Source organism: Cylas formicarius, unplaced genomic scaffold (assembly GCF_029955315.1).
Source record: "Cylas formicarius isolate icCylForm1 unplaced genomic scaffold, icCylForm1.1 PGA_scaffold_5__7_contigs__length_24384050, whole genome shotgun sequence".
Classification (NCBI taxonomy): domain Eukaryota; kingdom Metazoa; phylum Arthropoda; class Insecta; order Coleoptera; family Brentidae; genus Cylas; species Cylas formicarius.
In genome coordinates, this window is record NW_026844341.1 from 21273872 (window position 1) to 21291775 (window position 17904).

Sequence of the window (17904 nt, forward strand, 5' to 3'; positions counted from 1 at the left end):
AAAACCAGGAGGTTTTAATTCCGGAAAATGGTACTTTTGAAGATCGAGATAAAGTTTAACTATCATTAAAATGGGGTAGCGCAATGCAGCGGGATCTCGGAAGCTGCGGCTGCAACACAAGTGAGGTGAAGGGGCAAAAAAGTATTCGCCGTTGTACGTGCCAACTCTATTGGCATGACTCTTTCTCCAAGCTTTCTGCTAAGATTACGATACGGATAACGCTAGCCTTTTTACTTGTTTTGGGGTCGTAACTTCCAATTTCAATAAAATAAACATAACTTTTTCAAAAAAAAAAATACATTGAGCAAATATCTCGACCAAATAAACTTAATCATGGCCGAAGAGGTCATTTTCTAGTGATTTTTTTAAGCTTTCCGCTAAGATGAATTACGATACGGATAACGCTAGCCTTTTTACTTGTTTTTGGGTCGTAACTTCCAATTTCAATAAAACAAACATAAATTTTTCAAAAAAAATACATTGAACAAATATCTCGACCAAATAAACTTAATCATGGCCGACGAGGTCATTTTCTAGTGATTTTTTAAGCTTTCCGCTAAGATGAATTACGATACGGATAACGCTAGCCTTTTTACTTGTTTTTGGGTCGTAACTTCCAATTTCAATAAAATAAACATAACTTTTTCAAAAAAAAAAAATTGAACACATATCTGGACCAAATAAACTTAATCATGGCCGAAGAGGTCATTTTCTAGTGATTTTTTAAGCTTTCCGATAAGATGAATTACGATACGGATAACGCTAGCCTTTTTACTTGTTTTTGCGTCGTAATTTCCAAATTCAATAAAATAAACATAACTTTTTCAAAAAAAAAGAATTACATTGAACAACATTTTCTAGTGATTCTTTAAGTTTTTTAGTCCATGTTTGTCAAGAAGCGGACTTATGCGATTCTCAAAATTTCCAGTCCTCTAATCTCTTTGCTATATCAGAACGTCTCATCGACACACATTAATAACAAAACACTTCAAAAAATAAAAAAATAAAATGTTAGAAGTTTTACGTATGCGGGATGTGCATAAAAAATTAAGTTGCGGTTCTTTATGGATCCTGCAATTAATTTAGTTTAATTATTAAATCAAAAATTGAACCACGGTGTTTGGAAATTTCTCTCATTCTGTATAGAATTGGCAGCTTATTTTAACGGCAACAGTTTCTATAGCATTTCTGCAATCAACATGCAAAATGGCCAATATCAAAAATCTATACACAAAATATGTTTTAACCCATAACAAGTAACGCGACCTTACTTTTTCACTCTTTGTGAGGCATCCTGTATACATAAAATTAATTTAAAAGTTTAAAAGTTTTCGAATGCAATACAAAATTTTAAAATTTCGAGTCTAACTTTAAGCTCGAGTATTATAGACTTTTTAGTTGATTAGTTGAGAATTTTAGTTTAATCGAATAAAACTTTATGACCGGTTTCGTGATTGTGTTCGGCAACTGTTGATGGGTTTATTTGTTTTGGTCTTAAGGCTCTTTCATGTTCTTTGAGCCTAGTTGATATTTTCCGTCCGATCTCTGCAATGTATTCTTTGGCGCATATGCATGGAATGCCGTAAACTCCTGGCATCTCAAATGGAATTTTGTCTTTGACGGATCGAAGATGCTGAGCGATTTTTGGACAAGTTGTAAATCTGGTTTTGACGTTATATTTCTTTAGAACTTTTGATAAGGGGTCAGTGATGTTTTGAATATAAGGAAGAACAACAGTGGCAAGTGTGGTGGCCTCTTGGCCAGGAATCCCTAGTAGATTTTGTTTAAATTCTATACACCCTAACATACGTTTTAGCATTGAAATAGAAACTAATAACAACCTCCCATTCTTAGATATTCTCATCAATAGAAAATCAGACTCAACATTGGGTCATTGTTTACAGAAAACCTACGCGCACAGACCGATACCTTAATGCATGGTCACATCACCATCCGGCCCAAAAATCATAGCTCATCAACTCCTTTTTTTACAAACCCGTAAAACTATCTCAGCCCGAGTCATTAAACCCAGAATTAAAACACCCTACCTCTGCTCTTCTCTCTAATAATTTCCACATTAAAGATATTAAGCGTGCTATCACAAAATACCCTTCACCACAACCTTCCAATAGCAATGAAACCAAAAGCAATGCCACACTTGCCACTGTTGTCCTTCCTTATATTCAAAACATCACTGACCACATATCAAAAGTTCTAAAGAAATATAACGTCAAAACCAGATTTACTACTTGTGCAGAAATCGCTTAAACATCTTCCAAAGACAAACCGAGACTCAGGTCTCTAACCATATGGGTATCGGTCCTCGCCCCCTCGAACAAGCAGGTGCAGAGTAAAATGCGAGCCAATATCAGTCAAGCTCTGAAGAAGCCAACAGGATGCTTGGCGAAACGTCGAGTTCGACTCAGCAAAGACCGACGCAGGAGGAATCCAGAAGTTTTATAAAAAGTATTACAGTAGCCTGTGGAAGTTTCTTTGAAAAATTAAGACTCAAATCACCGCTTGAGAAGACAATCTGACGTAATACGTATCTGTTGTCTAGCATGTTTTAAGGACACAAGCCGGTGAAGTAAGGGCGGAGATGTGAAAGTGGCGAAAGGTGAGATGCAGCAAATAAAAATAAGTGTTTTGCATATTAACTGCAAAATTTAACACAAGTCAGTGCGTTTAAAAGTTTAGTTGCTTCAAACAATATATTTCCTAAATTATTTGCGTTCTTGTCCCTAATTCCAAACGCACGTCATTTGTAGAGAACAAACATTATATTAAAATAAATATTTTTGTCACCGCTTAATTCGATTTAATGCCTTTTATCATTTCGCAATAATTCGTACGAACAAATATCATGACATAAAATACATTCTCGTCGTTTTATGTATTTAGCAGTTAATAAGGACGTCTCAGAGGTGGGAAAAATTAAATTAAATAGATTTATTTCCCAAGTGCGTTAACACTAACTACAAGATAAACAATAACAGAAATATTATTTCTTCTAGTCGCCAGGTGGCACCACTGCTTTAAAGCAGAGCCAAAAAAGTGTGGAAATCCCTTACCCTGACTGCATGGATTTTGTCACGCAAGCATTCCGCCTGAGGAATATTCCGGAAGACTCGCTGGATATTTTTATTTTATATATATTTTAAACTTTGGTGGAGCTTCTGCAAAAGGCAAGTCGTATGTGAATTAATTAACATTACAAATCTAACTAGGTTTTTTAAAGGTGTTTATAATCTAAGGCCAAGTAAACCAATATATGACAGCACTTGGGACCCTAGTTGTGTCCTTGACTTTGTAAAAGGCTTACATTCTAATGACTTGTTGTCGTCAAGGTAATTAACTGTTGTACTACTTTTGCTGCTGGCGCTAACGACTGTGCGTAGAGTTGAAACACTCTCTCTTATAGACTTGGCCAACATGCTTCAATATTGTCTGCCTTTCGTAAGGGTGTTTCGATTGATATGATTGGAAACACGGCAGGTTGGTCAGAACGCTTTAAATGTTTTGCCCTTTTTTATAATAGACTTTGTACAGCCGGTGCGACTTAGAATTTATTTTTCAGAATGGTTGAGTGTTGGTGCACAGTCATTTATTTTGTATTTGTACTCGAGGCATTCATAAGCTTCGTAACAACTTTCCTGATTTGCCTTTGAAAGTCTATATCGATTTCATAGAAGAGGTGTAGCATATAATTCGCTGATCAAACGAACTTAACTTTGGCAATTTTTTTATAAACGAGCTTGAGGTTAAGAAGGTGGTGAGTATGGTAAGTTATTCCACAGTTTTTTGGCTGCTTTAAAGCTGTGGTGCCACCTAGCGACTAGAAAGGGGACTACGTATATCGAGGTGTAACATAATTACGATCGAACTTCACTTACGTTCGTTTAATCATGGAATTCTCACAAATATACAATGCAACGCCCACTGCAGCGCTGGAGGACCCACTGAATATTTGACCGGTGCAGATCCATATACAAACAGATACAGTGTAGTTTACTGCAAGGCCACTCGTCGATAATTGCTATGCATGGCCACAACAGGACACGCGCTACAGGAACATAAAGGCAGACGAAGTCCCGGGCCTCTCTATGGACAGCACTACACCCAAGTAATGCTAGATAAGCTCTACAGCTATAGAGAGATCATACGGGTCGCACGCCACTTGAACAAAATTTTAATTTGAAAATTATTGCTTATATATAAAAGTATTAACAGAACAACAGTTCACAAAAAAAATAATTTCGTATTACTATGCAACGAGCATAAGCAATTAAAAATTGTAAAATTTAAATCCTCGCGCGGACATTGGCTGGGACCGGTTGTGACGTCAATTCGCTCGTTAGACTACGCTTCAGCCGGATAGTTAATTTTGACACTAGTCTTGATCTTGTCACTTGCTTTTGTTATCTTGTGTTGAGTATCAAAGAGAGGGTGTTAAAAATTACAGAAGCGGATTTTTTAAAAGCTCAATCTGATAACGGAGATGTTTATGGTGACATCTTACATAAAAAACACTTTTGCTCAAGTACGCCGCTTGTTCATAGAAAATTTAGCAACTAGTTTTAAACCAATATAAGCTTAAAGTATTCTAGTTTTTAAAATTCAAATGGTAGGTCAAATAAAATGTAAAATACTGATGGTAAAGTATATTGGCATTGATATCTTAAATTGTTCTTTATTTAATATAGATCAGGGAGCCATTTCTATGGAGACTGCAGTAGGATGGGTGCAAATTCGAAGAGTTAAAACTGTTGATACCTAAACATAATTTTAACAAAAAACGACGGCTTTTATTTACTGGTAGACGAATATAAAGTTTATCTGGCACGATTGTAATATTGTTTTTGTGTTGCTTCCATGATTATCACGTAAAGCACAAATACAAACTGGCGTAGATGAAATACAAACACAACTTACACGAGCCAAAAATAAAAGTAAATAATATAATTCTCGGGCTGTAACCTTAGAATAACACTATAATGTGTCGCCGTATCGATCGAAAAGCAGCGGTATGATGTCACGATCAGTCCCGCGCGTTTAGTGTCGTTTAAAAAAGAAATAGCCGGGTGTCGCAAGTTCAATTGTTTATTGCAACTTAAATATTGGGTTTTGAGTTTTGATATTTGCTGGTATGGTATACGTTATTTCTATACATAAACAAATGTAATAAAGAAATAACAAAAATGATCAAGTTCCGTATTGTTAACCCTCCCAATTTAAATCTTGACGTATAAAAAGTGAATTCATGGCGTTTCTATCAAACAGACCGCGATATATTATTCGGCCAATGACGCCTCTATTATCTTTGTTATCTCGGTTGATACACGTTCCCATTTTAAAAAATATAAAAACCAATTTTTGCTCTTCAAAAATCGTCGGGACCGGCCACCACGACTGCTGCATAGCCCCACGAGTACGAAGGTGCATGACCTGCCGGCGTCGTTGCCAAATCTACCATTATTTACGCTGTCAATCTTTGCGGTTTTGGACGGCGTCGCCGCCCGCCTTACCGGGCGAACAGAACACCGTATTGCGGCAATTCGGGCAATTTTTGCAAACGCCTTTCGCGTAGCGCTACACCGAAAATGGCGACGACGTCGCAACCGCCCGAAGTTATCGACTTGAATGATTCCGGCATACCTTTTTAGCATTTAATACGTTACCGTTTTCTGCAAATTTGTTTGCCAGCCATGGAAATATCTGTTTTGAAGGACTGACGACGCGTTGCGGTTGCACTTTTATTAATCAAAATTCGCGCGAAAAATTCAACCATCAACGTTGTTTATTAATATATCACACATATTTTTATTTGTCAGTCAGGGCACGCTGAAATTATATAAACATTTCCTATTTTTGCCGATTTGTCAAAAACGAGTGGACTCAAATATAAAGTGTGCTACGTCATTGTAATCGGAATAAGATATTCAGATATTGAGCACATATAATATACAGGGTGATCGATTTAAAAAAAGATGTACCATGCCCTTTAAAGAGAAACATGTGGTTTATGCACGATGAATGCGAATTTATTTGGTCACCAAGGAGTCCAGATTTAACCCCTCTGGATTTTTCAATATGGTTATACTTGAAGGACTTGGTCTACGCTGAAGAAGTTAATTATTCGGAGGAGTTGCCGCGAAGAATACAAGAAGCCGTGAATACCGTTAGAAATAATGGAGAAGTTTTGTTTTACATTCAAAGCTAGAGTGTATTGTAGAATGTATTGAGGTAAATGGTGGACAATTCCAACAATTAATAAAACTTAATAAAACGTTGAGTCGATCATGTATCAGGTATCTCCAGCTTAGAGATTGCCCATTCTTTACGAGGCGCATGAAAATGGTGATATCGTATTATCTTACTCCAACGTATTTGTGCTTTTGCATATCTATCTCCATCAAACATCAAGTGATTGTGTGTTCTATTGTCTTTTTTATCTGATTCGCTTATTGTGCCAGGACTATCTTGATTATTATTGTCCTTGACAAGAAAAACTACTTCTTTTATGCGCCTAAAGAGAAAAATACAGATCCTTGGAGAGACATTTCTTCACGGCTTAGTATCACGTAAACAAGCACTTTTATCAAGAACATAACAGCTTTAAGTTTGCTCGTACCCGACGGAACGATTATTATTGCCACCAGATAACCGACGATACAATATACCAGCAACACATTACGCATTTCAAACATTCAGTTGTCTTGAAGCAATATGAAGTGGTGAGTGCCTTTCTTGGGAGTACCGGTTAAATCGGTGGTCGCCACGGACGAATCGAGGTACGTTTCGAAGTAAAATCATTAAGTTGTAGTTAGAAAGGCTCAAAATGAGGTATCGAACGTCGTAAAAGAGGATTGCGAATAGATCGAATCAAATTGTCGAAACGATATAGTCGTCCAAACGCTGCTCGAACAGCGAAAACTAACATCAACCGTTAATGAAATGTCCCGGTGTGTTGTTAGTAATTCTAAACATAGGTGTAGAGGTACCTACTCCAAACAAGTGCGGAAAAGTTGGCAGCCGGCGCACCATCTGTTGGAACCCAGCCGGTTATCATTCATAGAAAAAAAGGGAAAGGGTTAGTAGGACGCGATACATTCTTGACCTTTTCGCTTTGCGCGTTGCACCTTCGATCACCAATCTGTATTATCTTATTGTCTAACTACAAGCCCCATAAACTATTAAGCTGTATTGCGAAGGAAAATCAATCAACTATAAAATGAACACTAACATAGGCAATTCTATTCCATATATCTATACAAGCCACTTTACACCATGGGTTTTCAATTTTAAAAATTCGAATCCACCACAGAACCCTGTCATTTAGGAATTTTTAACCACAGAAAATCATATGGTCCTCGTTATTGTTTTACAGTAGGCCCGAATAACATGTTATTAAATCCAGAGTTAATGCAAGGATTTGGATTAAAAGACTCTTTAATGGAATTTTTAATTCCAATAAATGGGGCCCTAAGTTAATGCATAGTTATTAAGAGAAAAAACCTAAAAAATTAATATATTTTGTGTAAGAAGTGTTTTTTTGGCATATAAGGTCACAGATTTGAAAAGAAGACAAGTTAGTCCTTTTGTAGACATAAATTAAAAGCAAAAGAAAAAAATTACTTTAAATATCTACAAATCTTGACATTGGAAAAAAATCGCTTCATATATATTAATAATAGCATATTAATATATTCACTTAAAAGTTCATTTAATGTATTAATTTTAGAGGAAACATTTTCATTGGTTTAGTTTTGGTTAGGTTGGTTTTGGTCAAATTATTTATTGCACAATATCAAACAATATAGATAAGGAAAAAACGACAACTCTCGTCTTAGATTGTTTATTACCCAACTAAATTTTAGTATTTCTTATATAGACAACAAACAATCTAAGATTAATAAATAAAACACTCTATTTAATGGCGTTTTCGCGTGAATTATAATTATCAAAAGACCTAGTATATTAGAGAGAGAAATTAGTTAAGTATTTGACAAACAAAACATAAAAATGGTGGCCGAGCGAGCATGATACGATGATGGAAACAAGCCATGCTTTGTAAGTATTGTGACGTTTCCGATGGGTCGTGGTTCAGGCCCGCCTTTTCGAAGGCCATGTCACGAATCAGCTGTAAACCGTTGCTATGGTAGTGCCGAAGGGGCCAGGGGGGCCGACCAAACCGTAAGCGCCGTTGTCGATATCGGGAATATCTAATGCGATTTGCGGAAATTCTCTAAGCCGCGATTCTTGGAAAGTAAAACGCTCCTTATAAACTACGAGAATTCTTTGGAAAGTGACGCAAAAATGGGGGAAAACATCGCGACGTCAAACGATTGGTAATTAGAAAACCGATTTGAGTTGTCCTAGGCGTAAAATTTCTAGCGACGTTGACGCCGACGATAAAATATTAATTTCGACAATAATCGACGCGTTATTAAAACAAAAAGTCATTCACCATAATAAAATGAGAGACTATTTTGTAACTTATCGGTTTGAGTAGACATTATAATAATCCGGATTTACAAGGAATAAATGAAAACTGATAATTTCTTTTAATAAATAAATTTCGCAATTAAATTATACTCTAAATCATAATAACTATAAATAATAATTTTTCTGCTAATAATTAAATGATAAAACGCGTTTTTATATGATTTGAACTGAGGTGGCTTTTACTTGACGAATATCGATTTAACAAAATAAATAAGAACTAAAAATTGAGATTTTCACGCAATTATATATTTCAATTGTTTCGACAACACCGTGTCTTAAATTAAATTAAAATCAATTAGACGTGAAAAAGGAAGACAATGGCAATCAGTACGCAAATGTATTGAACCCAGAATCTGGATATTTGACGCGATAAAATTTAACTAAAACCAATATTCGGGAATGGTTCTTAGGGGCAAATTTTTCTGGACAACTAACGTCACTGACAGTTGACAGATAGACAATCACAATCAGTCCGTGGATGTCAGAAGATTTGATGAGATAACGATCTCGTCGTGTTGACCCGAGGAAAATGACATTGCAAAATAAAAATTATACAACATTAGGGGAAAATTTTCGGAACAACTAACGTTTTTCTGATTTACTTCGATATATTGGTTAATTATAAACCAAACGATAATCTATTAGACGCGAACTATGAGTATTGATCAAAAAACTAGATAATAAATAAATAAAAGTTGATAATAAATAGAAATGTCTGATTAGAAGGCCTTTTTGTCATTAGAGAACCATCCCAATTTTGATGTTGTTTGTAACCCGCGCCCCCCTTGATTTAATTCAGACCGGAACGGGACATTTAACGTCATTAACACGTGATTTCGCTCGATGTCGTCCGAAGGGGTTTGCGTTATCGACTGTCTCGGAGTTTAGCTCGAACCCCTCCCCCCCATCCAGAAAAATCGTGGCAATGACGGCAACGTTGCACAGTCGCATGTACCGACTGACTAGAAGGAAGCCGTGTCGTCAGTTTTGGCAGAAAACCTGTAAAGTTGCGTCGGTTGATCGTCTATACAGGTCGGAGCGGACCCGGAGTCCTGCGTCAACGTAAACTATCGAGCAAGTGCGTCCGAGTAAAAACCGACGGGTTGTTGAAGATTAAAAAAAAGGGCGAACGAGACTGTTATCCGGCAAAACGCAGTTGCCAAATCGCGGCGTGATTACGATCAACGTTGTTGAGCCGGTCGGGGCTCAAGATGCCACCGACGCCGCGGCCGCCGGGCCTCCCAGACGAGCCCCTATGACGGACCCGATGATGCTTTGCTTCGTGCAGGGTCTCGAGGGGGGCAACGGGGTCACTTCCAGAGATGCCCGCCTGCAGGTGGTTAGGAACAAACTGCTCAGGAAGTCCAGGTATCCGTGGTGTTACATCCGGAGCTTTTGTAGTATCTGCTTTCGTATGCTTTAGTACCACTACAGCCAAAAGTTGAGCATTCGATTTCTGTTGTCGGATCCGTGGTATAGGCTGCCTCAATATTCATCGTGTTGGCTTTCGATGTTATTACCTATTATTCTCGCTTATGTGTAAAGGCAGTGGTGCTATATTTCTTGACCATTGTGGTAGTGGTTTTTACCGTGCGTTTCGAAAAGGTTATTTTACGAGAATATAACAATGTCGCATCGAAATCATTTGTCGCTTAATGCAAAACAGGTTGTGAAAGATGTGTATGCAACTTTAATCAGTAGAGGAATTATTCAACAAGAACCTTTAAAAGAAACCTGTCTACTTGCAAAAACGCCAATATTGTCGTTAAGGGATATTATTCATCGCGGAGAATTGAAGATCATAGACAAAAGGCAAGTAGTAATGGAATCAGACAGGTTGCGCACTTGAATATTTAATTTACCTTGATGAAATATGGATACTGTATCCAAAGGACGGGTTGATTCCACTTAAAACAGTTAGACGAAAGCACCTTTAAATAAAGGAAAACGCATCGCCGTAATACACGCTGGGTCAGAAGACTGATTTGTACCAAACTGCTTGCTGTTGTCTGCAAAGAATATTAAGGATTCTAGGTTGGATTTGGTTTCAAAACAACCTTTTAAAAAATATTCCCAATAACAGCAACCACAGCCGTCTGTTCCGCAAAGCACCAGCCTCATCAAGTTCAAAAACTGATATTCAGGAATATTTGTTAGAAAATGATATTTACTTTGAATTTACAGAAATTCAATTAAAAAACAGTATGTATGCGATAATTTGACTGAACAGGCTGGGCATACGGTTTTACGTCCACCTCCATATCATTGCATGTTTAACCCCATTTGTCGAACCAAGTATAATCAAAATAAAAATAAAATAATAATAAATAAACGAAATTATATTATTACCAGACCCTTTGAGGGTCCGTTCCGAAACTTTTGTCCTTTAATACCTACCGGACCCGCGTTTTGTTGCCGTCGCCAGGTAACTTCCATAATTGCGGGCAAAAGCCAGTACGATGAAGATTGAGACAGACTAGATAAATTCGCATGAAATATATAAAACTATATCCACATACCAAGTTCAATAGTTCTCTCCAAAGCTTCCATATAGCCAACAACGCCTTTTATAAGTTGTCGTCCAGTTCGCTTTGACCCTCCGTCGTGACGTCGTGTTTTCTATGTAGCCGGGACCCAGACCAATTCGTTAATTAGTTTTCCACGTGTTCGCATCGACGTCAGTAAATAACTCGCCATTGGCAAAATAACAAATAGGTACGGCGGCCAAAAGTGCGACAGGAAGCGCGCCACTGGAACTACATTATTTTCCAAAAAAAAAAATCCCACTCAATTGTTGCCAGTGCCTGACCAAGATATTAGACTTAGATTTTTTTTCAGTATTTTTCGGTTACAAAGAAGTCGCGAAAGTTTGAAGTTCAATAACAATAAATATGTGTCTATTTAATATATATACTGCTTTAGCCGAGCCTTTTGTTTATTGTTGTACTCTAGCATTGTGCATAGTTTTCGAAAAGCGAAGATGAATTTTAATTTCAATAATTGAACTACAGTGAACGCAATTATAAAGTACCCTCTTTTAAATTTTATATAAAAATAGAAAACTAATAAAGATTAATGTACTACACTACCTAAACTAAAAACTTATCTATCTATATAAACTTTCCAACATACAAGTAAAAATACATTGAATACATTCCTTCAATTTGCATTATCACCTTCGTAGGATAGAATGGTTTGCACTTTTGTCTTGAATAAATTCGAATTTACTTGTTCTGCCATTTTTTCTGTTTGTCTTTCTCTGAAAGTTACAGTTTTGGAAAACTCGATGATTTCCGATTCTACGTCACTATTTAATGTGTTTTTGTTCCCCTCACTAATTGACGTCTTGCCCTAAAGTGTATCCCTATTAAAAGCCTTAAACAGAGGATCTTAAAGGAGGAAAGGAAAAATCGGACTTACGGTTTTTCTCTTCCCTCGTCTTCTGTTGCACACTACCTACGAGAGCCTTCCCTGGGAGTAGCTCGATCCGGTAAGCGTCTTCTCTACTTTTCGTTTTTCGATTGCCGAGGGCCCAATCCTACCGACTGCGCCATTTATGTTCAAGCGACGATGAGATGGCTTTTTAAAGACTTCATTTTCAAATTCGAAAATTACAATTCCTGCAGCAATAGGCACAACAAGGATTCTCTAATTTTACTTAATACTAAGGTTTTATACATTCTCATTAAAATGGTGACGTTATAGATCTTCTTAGTACCATCGTAGGAAAATGCTGACATCTATTAGAATTTTGTTAGGCTCTTAAGTAATGTGTAAAGGGTAAGAAAACATTATGCATAAGTTTTTTAACTTCTGGATTTATTGTCCAAGAACTGTATTGTCAGTTTTATCGCGGTTATGGCCGATTTTATTTAAAATTAATCTTAATCTTAAATCTATTAATTTTATAGCATAGGAACCCTCCCCACTGAATGCCGCAACCTGCAAACTTCTCTGCAAATTTTGCTGTTATATATTGTTAAGCTTCGATCTATCGTAATGTATTTTAATAGTAGCTGAGATACAAGAATGCTTGCAATTTCATTTTACGAATCCTAAAATTTGCATTGCACTGAAAACCATTTTCATAGGGTAAAAGTGGGATAGATGCCCCACTTTTTGTAAGCTGACTATAACTTTTTTTTTAAAGTGACTTAACTATTTGTAACAACTATAGTCCTTATACTTACTATCTACTCATATCATCATTCAATGCATACCGTAGATTTGTAGATATTCGGCTCTAAAACAAACTTATTGTTTGAGGATAGACGCCTACTGCGTGGGGTAGTTGCCCCTGGCAAAATTTCGACATGAGTATAGACGCCCTCCATTGGGATAGATGCCTCCGTAATAAAGAAAAAAATTCGTAGAAAATTAAATAAAATATTTATTTGCTTTCTTAGTTGCAATAATATATTATAAGGTTTTCTTATCCAAATATACCGTAAAACTAAAGTAAATGGCACTGTTATAGGAGCACATGGCTCAGTCTTTCAATCATTCTTTGGGTAGCAACTTAACAACGTCTATTAAAAATTATTTAAAACTTTACCGAACTAAATTTAGGAATAATAAAACTTAAGACAAATCCGTCCCTTAGGACTTCTTTGGAAAAAAATAAAGCTTCCTTCTTAAAAAAAACTAATAGTAATGATCAAATAATCAACAAATATAGAGATACTGTTTACTTTGGCCAGGTTACTTATTCTTTGAATTCACTTTGGCCAGGTTAGCTTTTAGAGCTGCAAGCTTCTTCTTGTGTCCACATCTATTACACTAATCGCCATATAGAGTGCAATCTTCGTGTAACCAGAGTTTACACATCAGGCACTGAATCCAGTCTGCCGTGGACTTGGTACTTGCATAGTCATCGAAACATTCTCTGCATTGAGTATTTTCTTTATCAGATTTAGTCTGGTCAGAATCTGATTCATCGAACTCTTGTTCACTTTCAGAGCTAAACCTCGGTCTTTTCTTTTTAGGAACTGATTTTTGGTTGTTTTTCTAGGTTTGTCTGGTGTTTGCTTCTTAGCTTTATCTTTCAACTTAGCTTCCTTAGAGTTAATATGTTCTTCTTAATTTAAAACGGCAGCACCTTGCTTGCCTCTTTTGTATAATGGAACAGGAATTTTCTTGGAATTTTCCTAAAAGCTTTGCAAAGGGCTTCTTCAGACAAAATGAAATTAGGTGATACGCTGCATTATTTTTTACAAGTACATAAACAGCTCATAAATAAACTGGAAAGTCAATTTTCCTACTAAGTTGCATATTAACTAGATAGGTTATTTAAAAAAATCTTACCTATAGCCTAAGTACCTATGAATAAGTCATAGAAAATATATGCCTCTAAGGGCGTCTATACTCAGTCAATAGTGGGGCCTCTATCCTTTTTAGTAGGGATAGACGCCCCAGCAAATAAATAAAAATACTAAAATAAATTCGTAATTTTATAAACACACCATAAATATAAATGATACATACTATTTAAATAACAATACACACTTAAAACTTACCATCGAAAACGAAAGTTCTGAACACGTCAAAATGTCACTGTCACAAGAATCACGCGAGCGCGGTAAAATTTTGCAACGTTTTTGTAACTCAAGCGGCGACACGTGCAGTCCTGTCGAAACGCGTGCGCAGACTGTGCTGTGCGGGGCGAGGTTTGTCCGACGAACTTGGTACTAGAGCGTGAACTTGGTTTTAAGTTCTCTTTTTTTAAGGTGCGGAGTCTATCCTCCAAGGGCGTCTATCCCACTTTTACCCTACAAGTAAAAATGCATACTTTATTCTTTTTTCTCAATACAAATTTTATACTCCGATGTCCTCAACCTTCCAGGACGCTTGCATAATATCACATTATCAGTAGAATGTAAAAAAAATATAATTTTAGGGGGACAAAGCCCTTCAGAATAACTTGGTACTTCGTCCTGTTGACCATCATCGTCGTTTCCGTTTTCAGAGCTTTGAAGATCATTTGGCTGTAAAACTTCAGTAATAATATCATTATCCTTTAATAACTCCGTTATTATTAAATTATCATCAACTGTTGGGAAGCTATCCAGATCAGGAAGATACATTTCAATTTGGGTTAGATCTTGGCCGCTATTGCGTAACCAATTGCTTAGGGGAATCTTCCAGTAGTCGTCGTTATTATTTTTGTACTTCTCGAACCACTGAACCAGAGGTAAGTCATCGTCTGAATCAAACTCATCTTAAGATTTTATCAGACCTGCATGTCGAAACCAGTTTGAAATAGTGGTTGAAGTAATATCCTTACAACATGGTGCAAGTAATTTTATGGAGTCTAGGATAACGATGTTGAAAGGTTCCTTATTTTCAAATGACTGGATCAAACGATACAAAAATATCTGCGGTAATATGTCATATGGGCATTTTATTATGCCCTGATCCATTGGTTGAACGACTAAGGTGCTATTTGGATGCAAAAACTCTAATCTGAATTTGAATGGATAAGCTGCACAATTGTCAACCAGAAGCAATATTTTTCTATTCTGACGTTTTAGTTTTTCATCCCAACCCTTTAAATAATTATAAAAAATTGCTGAAGTCATTCACGTTTCCAGTCTGACTTATAAAATGACAGGTGGATTTTTCACATTTTTCATGCATCTCGGTCGTTCATATTTACCAATAACAAGAAGTTTGTATTTTTCGGTTACTGTCATATTTGCACCTCAACTTCGACTGCTTCCCACCCAAACAATTTTCTCCTCTAAATTTAAGGGTACGATCCGGAATCATCTTGTACAGAGCTGTAATTTTGTTCGATACTGGGCCACTTATCCTCTAACCAGTTTAGCACAGCTTGTTTGTTAACATCTCCTGCTTCACCAGAGATTTTTACGACGTTTATGTTGTGACGAACTTAAAAATGTCCGAGCGTACCTGCCCGATTTTCTTTCAAAGATCATTACTGGTCATGATGATATGGTTACGATCCAGAAACAAAGCAACAGTCCAGCCAATGGAAGACGTCACTGTCTCCCCGTCCAAAAAAATGTCGTCAGGTCAAATAAAACATCAAAACGATGCTGATTTGCTTTTTCGACATCAATGGCGTAGTTCATGCAGGTGAGACCGTTAATCAAGCTTTTTATCTGGAAGTTTTAAGAAGATTGCGCAACAGTATTCGACAAAAAAGACCCGATTTGTGGCGGACAGGGGACTGGTTCTTGCACCACGATAATGCACCTGCACACACAGCCATTTCTGTTAAGCAGTTTTTGGCTAAAAATGGCATGGACCTTACTCGCCTTATCTCGCTCCGTGTGGCTTCTTCTTATTTCCACGTATGAAAAGGGACATGAAAGGACAGCGATTTGACAACATTGAAGAGGTCAAGAAAAAAACGAGGGACCAGCTGTCGGCTATAGCCAAAGATGAATATAAAAAATGTTTCGAACAGTGGAAGCACCGCTGGGACAAATGTATTAGTTGTAATGGAGAGTATTTTGAAGGGCGTAAGGTCGTTCTGTGATTTTCAAAACAATATATAGTTTATGATTCCGGGTTCTTTTGGGTACCCCCTCGCCTATGGTACGTAATATCCGACGAAAAATCAAGAGTATTTTGGCCGGACTAGTGAAATATATACGTTATAGACGGAGTTTACTATATTATTCAGAAAATTCCACACCTGTAATTTTTAACCGATCAAAACGTGTTTTTCTTTGACAGATCACCTTAGCTACGCATGAGTATTAGTGGTGTTACTGGTGATAAGTGGCCAAATATATAGGGTATTATAGCAGAACTGGTTAGTTCAAAAACAAAAAGTTCATAAACGTTAAAATTTTTGTTTTTTTTTTTTGTAAAAGATAACGACTTATTGGTTTATATATTATGTAACGCCCTCTACAAATTAGGATCACATGAAAATTAATTAAGATAATGTTTAATTGTGAGTGAACTACCGAAACACACACACACAGTGGTCGGTTTGTCACATTTTTTTAATATATCCCTATCGAAAATTTTTGCGAATGCCTCAATAAACAACCTCGCATCGAGGAGATCCGTTGCCGTATAAATGTGATCGTGACTCACTTATTTAAACAATGACATTGTTTACACGCCTACAAGAATGTTGACACTGAAAGCAAACATCTTTGACTTATAGGGGACCTGAATATTCAATGAATGTTGTCTATACATATACATAATGTTTCAAAAGAGAACTAACTTAAAAACTAATAAAAAAATAATTTTATTCGATTTACTTTTGTAATTTCAATTTTTTTTCTTTCTTTTTGAATTATTGGAAAACGGCACAGTGATGTCATCAATTCCTGAGTAAACACGGTGTCTCTCTCTATTAGACTTCGTTAGTTTGCTATGTTCTGTTTTCATATACAGGGTATTGGGCATTTTGGGCACTTTTATAGGGTATCTTAAGTTGCGGTTTACGCAACACTGTGCTATTTTTTTGTGAAATTAAAGATGCCGTCAACAAAATTATCATGGTCCTCTAGGTTTTTGGGATACAGGGTGAAATAAAAAACCGCAATGAAGCAAACAAACAAATGTTATTTTTTTTTCAATTAAACACCCTGTATATTATTATATTATTTTTTACATTAATTGAAAATCATTTAAGCTTTTCAGAAATATATGTTAGTATAAAGTTGTTTTAAAAATTTAGCCCAAGAAAATTTTTTTTTATATTATTTCATTGGTAAGCAGTAGGCGCTGATTAATTTATTAAAAACAATATCCAAGTAAACTTACATACAAGAAACTCAATACTTTAAATTTAACATAAAATTATACCTAAAACTGTTGTTCAAACTGGAGACCATTTTCTCGAAGGCAAAACTCGCACATTTTTCTTATTTTTTTAAGAGCATTTAAAAGAATTATTGGTCTCCTTCGTAGAGTTCCGAAAGTTAAATAAATTGTCCCTCGAAATTCTGCTACAGTGTTTTATATACTTCTACTATATCTGAAAGATTCGGAGAACATGGAAGATATGCAAAAGAGTCGTTCAATTTCTTCTTGTATTTGCATTTTTTTTTTAAATTTTGGGCAGTCGATTTTGGATTTTGGATGTGTTTGTAAGATTATGACGGCGTTCCTTCAAATAATTTTTAAGACGTCCTTGAACAAATGCCTAATTAGAGCTTCTTGGGTATTTTCATTGCATTGTATAAAATATATCAACATATCAAATTGCAGTTCCATTATTATAGAAAATTAATTAAAATGAAATAAACAGAAAAAAAAACAAAAATATAGTTGGATGTATATTATTTTTAGTTGATTTAGAATAAAGTAAAAAATGAAAAAAATTGAACCTTGACCTTAATTTTCTTAACAACTTTATGCTGGTATATATTCTTGAAAAGCTTAAATGATTTCCTTTTTTAACTATAA

At 36.0% G+C, this 17904-nt stretch overlaps 1 protein-coding gene across 2 annotated transcripts in view; it reads left to right on the forward strand.

Annotated features, from left to right (window-relative positions):
• The window catches only part of LOC132701793 (GRAM domain-containing protein 2A-like), a 65669-nt gene that overhangs the window by 18682 nt on the left and 29083 nt on the right, over nucleotides 1–17904 (forward strand). Inside the window, exon 1 of one of the 2 annotated variants that reach the window (XM_060669992.1) lies at nucleotides 9458–9873. The exons of the other annotated variant lie outside the window; for it this stretch is intronic. Coding sequence (XP_060525975.1) covers nucleotides 9761–9873 — 113 coding nt within the window. The 5' untranslated portion in view covers nucleotides 9458–9760. Of the gene's footprint in view, nucleotides 1–9457; nucleotides 9874–17904 lie in introns of those variants that run through there. 2 annotated transcript variants of the gene reach the window in all.